Source organism: Triticum aestivum, chromosome 1D (assembly GCF_018294505.1).
Source record: "Triticum aestivum cultivar Chinese Spring chromosome 1D, IWGSC CS RefSeq v2.1, whole genome shotgun sequence".
Taxonomy (NCBI): domain Eukaryota; kingdom Viridiplantae; phylum Streptophyta; class Magnoliopsida; order Poales; family Poaceae; genus Triticum; species Triticum aestivum.
The window spans coordinates 147238618-147250908 of NC_057796.1; the positions used below are offsets into that span (position 1 = coordinate 147238618).

The 12291-nt window shown below is 46.2% G+C and overlaps 1 protein-coding gene across 1 annotated transcript; it reads right to left on the reverse strand.

The window, feature by feature from the left end:
* Positions 1-3102: 3102 nt before the first annotated feature.
* LOC123166923 (protein GRAVITROPIC IN THE LIGHT 1-like) lies at positions 3103-5100 on the reverse strand. The gene has a single exon (XM_044584748.1). It carries the CDS (start codon positions 4799-4801, stop codon positions 3338-3340), a length of 1464 nt encoding a protein of 487 aa, XP_044440683.1. The 5' UTR covers positions 4802-5100; the 3' UTR covers positions 3103-3337.
* Positions 5101-12291: the final 7191 nt, after the last annotated feature.

Sequence of the window (12291 nt, forward strand, 5' to 3'; positions counted from 1 at the left end):
GCAAATTGCCATGGTGTGTACGTGGAACAATAGTTCTCTAACTCAAAGTACAAAATTATACAGCCTCATGGGAAAAATTGATCCCCACATCTCATATCCTAATATCCTACTGCTTGATGTTGTTGATACTGAATTCAGCACACCAACTATGGCCGAACTAATCTTGCAGTCACCTCATTTAAGTAAAATATCAAGGATGGGGAGGTCGCGGCTAGATTCAACGAGCATGACGCCCCTGGGCACCGATCCGAAAGGGGAGGAAGGAGGGTAAGACGCAGCTCACCTTGGGGGAGACGATGTCGAGCTCGGAGGGGACCAAAGAAGCAGGACGACGACGGAGTGAGGTGGAAGCATCGATCACAAGCCCGCTTTTGTCGGCCGGCCCGCTTTTGTCGCGCGACACACGGATTTGTTCCGATGGAGCTCCTCTCCACAGCGGCACACCTCAGCTCCCCGCCGCCAGCCACTGGAACAATGCAGCCCGCCAAATCACCCTGCGCATGGCCTCCGCTGCGTGAAACCTTGCTTTGGTCCGGTAGAGCTCTTCTCTACAGTGACCCGCTTGGGCTCCGCTGCTACCAGCCACGGGAACGGCGCAACCAGCCTTATCGCCACATATGGGCTCCTTGTCGCCGGTGCATGGCCTCCCCCTTCATGGCAGAGAGCTCCCATGTAGATAAGAGAGTGCGGGGAGGAGGAAGGTGAGGCGAGAGCTGGGGGAGGGAGGTGATGCGAGAACTGGGCGAGGGAGGCAATATGCGGTGCGTGGCGAGCGAGTGAAAAAACTTTCGCGTGACTTTGGCCTTGGCGCGAACGAGTGCCTCATGATGACATGGCAACAGGAGATTGCCAAGATTCGTGCAACGGCTACGAAGGCATTCGAGAGGAGAAGCTAGATTTCCGACGTTCGAGCATTACGTTATTTTTCTAAAGGCAGGTCATGTGTAGAATCATGCGAACATAGAGATGGCCGGACTTTGCTTCACATGACGGCAGAGAGAAGGAAGAGGAGTTGTGGCTCTCGGGTGACATACACCCCTATATGAATATAGCATTAAAAACATATTAGGAATTTTCCAATCTGAAGTTTTTGGATATGAAACATGGGTGCCTGTTGTACACCCGTGTTCAGTTTCGTTAGGAATGGGCGTCCATGATAATGTTAGTAAAAAGACAAAAAATTCGTAAGTATGGTTTTTTTTTATGTTTGTATGTCGGGCCGTAGTTCCAGCACCGCAGATACCATGGGCTTCATTTCCCGTGAAAATGAACATGGGTGTACAACAGGGCACCCAAGTTTGATACTCAAAATTTCAATTTTTTTCTTCAAAAATTATGATCTTTTCTTTAATTCTACTTTCATGTAGGGGTGGTGGCGCTGATGAACCGTCACATCCTGCTGCAGGCCCGCTGCTTTATATCATCTTCCCTCCTCATTCCTCAACGACTGCTTCACCGCCGGCAACAGTGACAAGAACTCTACATCAACAGTCATATCGTTCTTCAGCAGTATTGTAACTGGAATATTGGGTCGTCCGCAAAGGGAAAAATACGAGAGTGCAGACATCCTCGATGTACAACAGGAAAATGTTGTCGATAGCGGGCGAGATTTCTGGGCTATTGATCGTCTATAATTCTACCGACTAACTAATTATCTCTTCTTCTTTTCTAAAAAATTTGGACAACGATAACTGCCACACGTGTGGGTGTTAAGAGGTCTGCCCACATGTTTTGTGTGGTGTGTAAAAGGATCAGCCCACACGCCTATGTATGGGCAAAACAATTAGCGCCAACATGTCTTTTTTTCCCTTGCGGTCCCTCTCACACGCCTACATGTGGGCAAAATGCATAACGCCCACACGACCCTTCTCAGCCACCTACCTCACGGTCCCGCACGCCCAGCGTGACAGTCACCACGCGTCCCCGCGGTTGCCATGGTTCGGACCCTCTTTAATGTCCTGCCATGTCGCTGAACTACAGTTGCAAACTACAGTTGCCATGGTTGCTCAACTGCAGTTGTCATCTCAGGTCAAGTGCCAGATGCCATTTTGGACAACTGCAGTTGTTGCCATGTATTGTCTGGTTTACTATAGTTGCCATGATTTGAAAACTTTAGAGGTTGCCACCTACTAACACTAAGCAGTTGCCATGTATGATCTGGTTTACTACAGTTGCCATGATTTAAAAACTTTAGGAGTTGCCACCTACTAACACTAGGCAGTTGCTGTCTAGCGCTACAAAGAGACATGGCAAAACAACATGTTCGGGTAAAAGAAAGAGTTGCCATCTCCTTACAAGCACACTAGGGCAGTTGCCGTGTACCTCTGCAATACATATGGCAACTTACTTGTTCGGGTAAAAAAAAAGAATTGCCATATGCTTACAAGCACACTAGGGCAGTTGCCATGTACACTACAAAACGCATGGCACCTGGCAGCTTGCGTGTGGGAGAGGAGACGGGCGTGTGGGCGAGATGACAAATACCACACACCAGCCCTTGTGCGTGAGTGAAAATTGGCGTGTGGGCGAACTGCTAAACGCCCACACCCCGGCCCCTTCGTGTGGAAACGAACGTGTGGGCGACCGAATAAATGCCCACACATCAACCCAGTCCTACGTGGCACCACAAACATGCCAAGATTCGTGCACCCACAAACGGACACGGATCCATGCGTGTGGGCGAGATGCGAACGCCCACACATGTGGACGTTAGTGTTTCCATAAAATTTATCTCCACTTCTCTCTCCTTCACGTAAAAATCAAATATCCCGGTTGGCACCTCTTATAGACGGCTGATTGTACACCTTGTTCATGCCATTATATGGAACACATATTTGTTCGCCAACGCTTTACTTGAGATCTATTCTGCCTGCATATATGGGGTTCATGTGCGCGCTCCCTCCCGTTCTCTCTCCCTCTCTCTCCGCCCCATGTACACATACATCTTTTGCCAATCTCTTTTCCGGCTTTGCGACAAAGATCAAGTGGAATGTACCCATTTCTGATCTAGATCAGCTCGCTCTCAACGTGCCAAAAAGTTGGTGGATTTAATTTCATTTGGACCATGCTGCACAGTGGGAACACCAAAAGTACAGTGCATCGTGAACCAAAATGCGGTTTGTATTATGCTCATTTTGCGACATCTCAATACATCGATACCCTGGTAGATAAATACATAGATACATTATGCATACGTAACTAGTAACATACCTGTCTAAAAAATAAAAACTAATAACATACCCACATACATTCCTGTCCATCCAGCTGCCGGCCGGCGACCATGCCGCCGCCTGGAATATCTGCCATGGCCTAGAACAGCAACGTGGTGTCTCCATCATCACGTATGTCGCGCGGGGCGCGAGAGGTATACTCGGGATTGCATCACTGACCGCCCGACTATGAACCCCGGCACAACGGTGAACCCGACGACGCGGTTCCCGGCCAGAGCCAGTGCCATGCCGGCACCGTCTTCCCCGTCCATGTCACTTACGCTCTCCATATAGACCTCCGAGAACCGGTCACCAGCCCGTGCCTGGAAGATGGACGCGCCGTCGTCGCCGCGGTCGAACGCGAAGAACAGGCAATGCAGTAGCCAGACGCGGCGCGCCATCTCGGCGAACTCGGCAAACCACGCCGTCTCCGGGAACGCCGCCCCGGCGCTCACCAGGGCGCGCTGCACTGGCCTTCCGAAGAACGCCGTTTCCATCCGCTCGTGAACTACAGACAAGTACCTGTCCCGCAAGAACTTGCCGAGCGCGCTCCACCGTGAGCTCCCCGCGTCAAGGAGCGTGGAAGCCGGCACTGTCTTGAGCTCGGCGAACTCTTCGAAGAAGCGGCGCCGGTCGTACGAGCCCCGTTCCTGCAAATGGCTCAGGCCGAAGTCTCTCCGGTGGAAGTTTGTGAACATCTTCAGCGTGATGTAGGACTCGAGCGCGAACTTGGCGTCGCCGGCATGGCGCAACGGGATGCTCGGGTGCACCGCACCAGCGGCCGCAGCGGGATCCCAGCCGGCTAGCCGCATTTCGTCGAGCATTGACCTGGCGAAGGAGCGGACGGACTTGACGGCGAGGCGCAACGCGGTGAGGAAGTGAGTGGCGTTGAGGCCGGAGAAGTGGAGGTCGTCGAGCGTGGCGAGCGTGCGACCGGGGTGAACACGCTCCTCCAGTGCGCGCGCGGCGTGGAGCTCGTCGGCGAGCTCGCCCCTGGCGCGCTGCGCTTCGGCGTCCCGCGCGCGCAGCTCCGTCTCCAGCTTGCGCGCCGTGATCTCATAGGTCCGAATGAGGTGGCGCTTCTCGTTGGCGATTGCGGCGGGGCCCGCCTCCGCGTTCTTGGCGGCGCCGACCGGGTCCCTGACGTACTGCCTCCTGTGGTCCAAGAGCTTGCCGAGCTCCACGACCAACGCGGCGTCCGCCGACTGTATCGCCTCGGCGTCGTAGGGGTGCTGGGCGAGCTGCAGCTGAGCGTACGACGCCTTCACCGCGGAAACCCCGACGAAAAGGCTCGCGACAAACGCATGCGCGTCCGCCGCCGGCACCGGAGACTGGCGCGGCGCGCCCTTCTTCTTGGCGGCAGTCTTGAAGAACGCGTCGAGGGAGTAGGCGGCAGCCATGTTCCCAGAGAGCTTGAGCTGGCTGAGCGAGTTGATGGAGCTGTCGAGGGACTCGTCGTACACATCGCTGGCCGCAGAATACGCCACGCCCGACCCCGCCGGCGAGCGCTTGAGGCGGAGGAGCCTCGCAAGCCTCCGCGCGAGCCCCCCCGCCTTCTGCTGCGGCAGCTCGGCCGCCATTAGCGTCTCCATTGCCGCTGCTGGTACTGCCTTGCTCTCACACTCTCACGCCTCACTAGCTAGCTTCCTCCCGTTGTGTGGAGACTGGAGAGAAGAGAAGAGAACAGAGGGAAAGGGAAATGAATGGGATTAGTTAGTACTCTGTTACTTGGATGCTGTCATGGGAGTGGTATGATGTATTCAGGGGCCTGGTACTGTGACAGAGTAGAATAATTAGTAAAGAAATTAGGGATGCTGTCATGCACCGTGCCCTGATTATTTAACTGGTCTGTCGGACTGTGGTACAGATGGGGACGTGTTTTCGGTGCACCCTGGCGTGATTTTGCTCGTAGTAGTTTACTACTCCCCTCTATTCACAAATACTCCTTATATAAGGAACGGAGGGAGTACAAGAAGTACATTTGTGAACGGAGTATATTTTTTGGGTGGAGCGAGGACGGATGGTATGCTTTATTATCTCATTTTACGAGCATCGGATTCGGATTACCAGTTTGATCTATATTAGAAAAAGGAACGATTGGAACTCAGCCGTCGTTAGCGTGTTTTGTACCTAGGCTATTTTTTGCACTAAGACCTCCTCCAATGCCCAATTATATTAAATGCCTTAACAACTCAAGTCTCCAATGCAAAGATGCTAAGCTTTTCGGTGCTAATAAGCTTCGTGCATTTAATTAGTTGTAGACTCGTAATTATGCTTCCACCTAGGTACACGTGCTTAGCACCTTTTTTCCTAGGTCATCATACTACTCTCTCCCTTCTTAACTAGCATGCCACATCAAACTTTGTGCTTAGTTGGCAACCTTAGCACATGTATAAGGTGGAGCATTGGGAGGGGCCTAAGGTTCCACCAGCGCCACCCTCGAAATCATTAGTCAAGAGTTATCAGTTATTACTTTCACCTTCTCTGGTGGTGACAAACAACGAATTGTACATGTGATATTTGTTGCACCTATGAGTTTTGATGGAATGGGAGGCATGGGTGGATTTTCTTACGAAATCTATAACTCCTAGCGTGCCGCATTTTCACATCTCGTCCCGAACGCGCTTTTGGCCATTGGATGACGAGCTCGGATATCAACGTCATGGTCAATGCCACGTCAGATGTACCAGGGTTCGTTCTAGTGATCATGTCGTCCGAACGTTTTCACCACGCATCACTCCACCCAACCACTCCACCCACATCACATCTCACTCCCCTCTGCATCTCACTCTCCACCTCCTCCAAGACTGTATGGATCGAGCGGCGCCCGGAGACGAGGCCAGGAGGTGTTGGATCCCGGCGACGAGGCGGGAGGCCGCCGGATCCAGGAATAGGGCGGCGCCCTGCGCTGCTGGTCCGGGACGAGTGGGGCGGCTCGAGGATGAACACCGACGGCCATCTGCTTTAATTCGTTGCAGCATCATGGATGAGGCCGTCTAGGATCCACCATGGGAGGCGGAGGTCGACGAGGGAGCCGCCGACGGCTCAGACTCAACCATCTGTGCTTTGCAAATGATCTTTTTTTTCCAGCGGTGGTGATCTGAATTCTATCCAAGAGCTTACTAGTATCATGACTCATTTTAACAGAGTGTCTGGGCTTTCAGTTAATGCCAAAAAAGTAAGATCTTCTTCAGTGGTATTTCCTTTTCTTTGAAACAAACTATTTTTGAGTGTGTCTTTAATGAAGGGATTTTACCACGCTGGTGCTGCTGCTGGTGGAGGAAGCCCCAACGCATGGGCCAAAAGCTCGCACACATCTCGATGAGGAGGGCTGGATGTTTGGCAGCCATGGTGTCGGTGTGAAAACCGGCAGACCTCGGGGTAGGGGGTCCCGAGCCGTGGATCTCGGATAGATGGTAACAGGAACAAGGAGAGAATGTTTTGCCTAGGTTCGGGCCCTCTTAATGGAGGTAAAACCGTACGTCTTGCTCTTGTTTATATTGATATAGATGTATCGAGTACAGAGTTGATCTACCTCGAGATCGTAAGATGTGGTCTAACTCTAGGGCTAGGTGAATGATATTGTTTTTTTCTTGTTTTTTACTTCACAGAATATCAGTACCAAACGGAGTCCAAACGCAGCAAAACTTTTTGGAGAATTTTTATGGACCAGAATGAACAACTTGGGCCAAAGAAGTACCCGAGGGGTGCCCCGAGGGGGGCATAACCCACCTGGGCGCGCCTGGGGGGCCCAGGTGCGCCCTGGTGGATTGTGCCCACCTCGGTGGCCTCCTGCACCGCCTCTTCGCCCTATAAATACCCTATTCCAAAAACCCTAGGGAAGTCGACGAAACACAATTCCAGCCGCCGCAAGTTCCAGAACCACGAGATCCAATCTAGACACCATCACGGAGGGGTTCATCATCCTCATTGGTGCCTCTCCGATGATGTGTGAGTAGTTCATTGTAGACCTACGGGTCCGTAGGTAGTAGCTAGATGTCTTCTTCTCTCTTTTTGATTCCCAATACAATGGTCTATTGGAGATCTATTTGATGTAACTCTTTTTGCGGTGTGTTTATTGGCATCCGATGAACTTTGACTTTATGATGAGATCTATATCCATGAAAGTTATTTGAGTTCTTTGATCTCTTTTTTGCATGATTCCTTATAGCCTCGTATTTCTTTTTCGAATCTTTGGTTTAGTTAGGCCGACTAGATCGATTTTTCTTGCCATGGGAAGAGGTGCTTTGTGATGGGTTCGATTGTGCGGTGTTCTTTACCAGTGACAGAAGGGGCAGCAAGACACGTATGTATCGTTGCTATTAAGGATAACAAGATGGGGTCTATTCCTACATGAATATATCTTGTCTACATCATGTCATCGTTCTTATTGCATTACTCCGTTTCTCCATGAACTTAACACACTAGATGCATGCTGGATAGCGGTCGATGTGTGGAGTAATAGTAGTAGATGCTGGCAGGAGTCGGTCTACTAATCTTGGACGTGATGCCTATATAATGAACATTGCCTGGATATCGTCATAATTATTTGAGGTTTTATCAATTGCCCAACAGTAATTTGTTTACCCACCATGTGCTATTTCTTGAGAGAAGCCACTAGTGAAATCTACGACCCTCGGGTCTATTCTTCATCGTATTTGCTTTCCGATCTATTATTTGCCACTTTTATTTTCAGATCTATTGTTCTAAAAATCTAAAAATACCTTGCTGCACTTTTTATTTGCATTTTTATTTCTTATTTTATCGAGATCTATTTATCCAATCTACACAATTTTTATCCCGTCAACTTGACAATTTCCTACGCGGTTACTCGTAAGAGGGATTGACAACCCCTCATAAGCGTCGGGTTGCAAGTATTTGTTCTTTGTGTGCAGGTACCGTTTACATAGTGTTGCTTGGTTCTCCTACTGGATTGATGCCTTGGTTTCATAACTGAGGGAAATACCTACCGAAGTTGTGCTGCATCATCCCTTCCTCTTTGGGGAAATACCGACGTAGTTCAAGCGACATCAAGAGGAATTTATGGCACCGTTGCCGGGGAGGATCAAGTCAAGATAGTCTCCCGTTAACGTGCGAATTTCTGGCACAGTTGCCGGGGAGACATCGTCAACATTTATCAGTTTCCTAATCACAAATCTCATCTCCTTGCAATTTACATTATTTGCCATTTGACTCTCCTTTTCATCTCCCCACTTCACAACAAATTGTCGTTTTATTCGCCCTCTTTTTCATTCACCATTTTCTTGTGAGATCTATCCTTTGCTTGAACTTGTCACCATGAGTGATTTTGGTATGGCAGAAACAGATGATGGCCTAACTCCTAAAATTGGACGATTGGGCAATCTGGATGCTAAAACTGTTGTTTTGGGGCAAGGGAATGTTATGGGAAAAGAACATATCCAAGAATTTTTCAATTGTGTTAGAAATTTGACTCTTGAAGATGCTCCTATACTTAGAAGAACTAAATCTTATGCGGAAGCTATTTCAGCACTAGTTTTGAAACTTGAAAATAGATTTATCCGTACCCATTCTACCTTGCAAAGATTGTTCTATGAGCTACCCGTTATAAAGAACCCTCAAAGCTAAAAAGTTGGCTACCCTTGTTCTTATGAATGAATTTGATTACATAATACGGGAAGCTAGGGAAATTTTTGATCTTTATGGTATGAACCACGAAAAACCTGTGATAGATGAGATCCTTTATAATAGTGATTATATGTTGAGACACTTGGTTGGAAATAATCAAATTTCCGATGAGAATCCTAAAAATTAAATCCCCATTTTAGATATAATCCAACAAGTTTCCAATGATGTTAATCAAAACTATTCTTGGATTGTTGTCAGAAATCAAAGGGGATATGTTGATATGCAACTTGATCATGCTAAAATTTCTATGCTTAATGTGTTTCAAGTTATTTTTGCAAAACCTCCTGTTAAAAACACATCTACGAAAAATAAGAAGAAAGATGACAATACTTAGATCTAGGCATTATGCCTAGCTAGGGGCATAAAACGATAACGCTTGTTGGGAGGCAACCCAATGAATAAAATTTATTTTTTACTTTTTCTATTCTTGAGTGTTTGCACAATTATGCTACTATTATGATTGTGTTTTTTATGTTTCAATTAGTTTTTATACCAAGTAAAGCCTTCGGGATTATGTTTGGTGATAGTTGATTTGATCTTGTTGAAAAACAGAAACTTTTGCGTCCAGTAACATAATTGTTTAGATTTACATAAGCGACAACAAATTCTGAATTTTTTACACAAGATTGATATACAAATTTCCTACGTTGTCCTAATTTTTCAGATTTTTTTGTGTTACAGAAGTATTCGAAGTTTTCAGATTGCTACAGACTGTTCTGTTTTTGACAGATTCTGTTTTCGTTGCATTGTGTGCCTATTTTGATGAATCTATGGGTTGTATCGGGGGGTATGAGCCATAGCAAAGTTGGAATAGAGTAGATATAATGCAATAATAAAATATGAATGGGTTTGCAACAGTACTTAGAGTGGTGATTTGCTTTGTTATACTAACGGACCTCATGAAGGTTTTGTTAAGTTTTGTGTGATTGAAGGTTTCAAGTTTTGGGTGAGATCACGATGGATGAAGGAATAAGGAGTAAGAAGAGCCTATGCTTGGGGATGCCCATGGCACTCCAAGATAATATGCAAGGAGAAACAAGCAGCTAAGCTTGGGGATGCCCCGAGTGGCATTCCCTCTTTCTTCTAACGACCATCGGTATTTTACTTGGAGCTATATTTTTATTCGTCACATATCATGAGTTTTGCTTGGAGCGTCTTGTATTATATGAGTCTTTGCTTATTTTGTTTTGTGTCAAGTATCCTTGTTGAACACACCTATTTGATAGATCCAAAATTATGCTATGATTTGTTAGAATTGCTCTATGTGCTTCACTTATATTTTTTGAGCTATCGAATTGCTCTAGTGCTTCACTTATCTTCTTGAGCATGGTGTGCTTTAATATTTTTGAAGAAATGCTCTCATGCTTCACTTAGATTTGTTTGAGAATTAGTAAAAAATTGTAGAAATTCTCTCATACTTCCTTATATTATTTTGAGAGACGAAAAAAATTATGATCATGTTCTTCACTTAGATTTGTTTGAGCAATCAAAAGCAACATACGTAATTAGTTCCAAAGTGATATATATTCAGGAGGGATATACTAAAAACTTTCATGAAGATCATTGGACAAAATAAACTTGATTCTTTGTAATAGTTTTGAGATGATGATAGTGATATGTGAGTCATGTTGGTGAGTAATCATGCTTTAGTAAGGATATTGGTGTTAAGATTTGTGATTCCCTATGCAAGCGCGAAAGTCAATAGTTATGCAATGAAATTATATCCTACTTGTGGTGCATTATTCGGTGTTAGTTATGCTTAATGCTCGCTTACGTGATTTTTCCTTTCTTGGTTGGATGCTTCTCAATCTATTTGCTAGCCTTCACTTGTACTGAGTAGAGATACTACTTGTTCATCCAAAATCCTTAAACCCATTTTTGCCATGTGAGTCCACCATACCTACCTATATGCGGTATTCCTGTGCCGTTCTAAGCAATTTTAATGTGCCATCTCTAATTTTCAAAATAAATTTTCTTTTTGCATGCTCGTACCGCTCATGAAGCAGCAGGGGGTGGACAATATTTTCCATGCTAGATGTGTTATTCTCAAGATGAGTGTTTATTCACTTGTCATTGCACGAGAGTGCGGCGGTAATATAGATTCCCAGACACGAAATGAATAAGAAATTTACTTTATGTTGTCAAATAATAAATTCCTTGAAAAGTGTTGGTATGGAGGGCACCCGTGGATACGACTAGCCATGGATTGTGAAAGAATGGTGGAAAACCAAATAAACTTTATTTTCTGTTTGGGAACCGCCTATAATATATCTAGCATGGAAAGTGTCAGGAATTACTCGGTCGTTCTCGTTGACGGGAAAAGTATGCCTCTCAAAAATTTGATCTCTCAATTTTAGCTTTGAGATCTGGCACCTCTACAAATCCCTACTTCCCTCTGCGAAGGGCCTATCTATTTACTTTATGCAATTTTTATTTTTATTTGAGTCTCCATCTTCTCTTATAAAGCACCAACTAAGGGGCACTATGATCGTACTTGAGCATTGGGTATAGCTAATATACGAGTGTGTTTCATGAATGGATCAATGATTGAGCATGATGGGCTAGGGATAACTTGCTTTAGTGTTGATATTTTGAAAGACATGGTTGCTTGTTGATATGCTTGAGTATTGAAATCTTCATGCCAAAACTAGACTATTGCTTTGAATCATATAGAAGTCCATATGTCCATGCTACAAAATAAAATAATATGTGATGAACATGTTAGGCAGCATTCCACATCAATTTTTTTTATCATTTACCTACTCGAGGACGAGTAGGAATTAAGTTTGGGGATGCTGATACGTCTCCAACATATCTATAATTTTTGCTTGTTCCATGTTGTTATATAATCATTCTTGGATGTTTTACAATCATTTTGTAGCAACTTTATATCATTTTGGGACTAACCTATTGACATAGTGCCCGGTGCCAGTTGCTGTTTTTGCTTGTTTTTTACTTCGCAGAATACCATTACCAAACGGAGTCCAAATGCAACGAAACTTTTTGGACAATTTTTATGGACCAGAAGGAGCAACTTGGGCCTAAGAAGTACCAGAGGGGTGCCCCGAGGGGGGTACAACCCACCTGGGCGCGCCTGGGGGGCCAGGCGCACCCTGGTGGATTGTGCCCACCTCAGTGGCCTCCCGCACCGCCTCTTTACCCTATAAATACCTCAATATTTCAAAAACCCTAGGAGGGTCGACGAAACACAATTCCAGCCGCCGCAAGTTCCAGAACCACAAGATCCAATGTAGACACCATCACAGAGGGGTTCATCATCCTCATTGATGCCTCTCCGATGATGTGTGAGTAGTTCATTGAAGACCTATGGGTCCGTAGGCAGTAGCTAGATGGCTTCTTCTCTCTTTTTGATTCCCAATACAATGGTCTCTTGGAGATCTATTTGATGTAATGC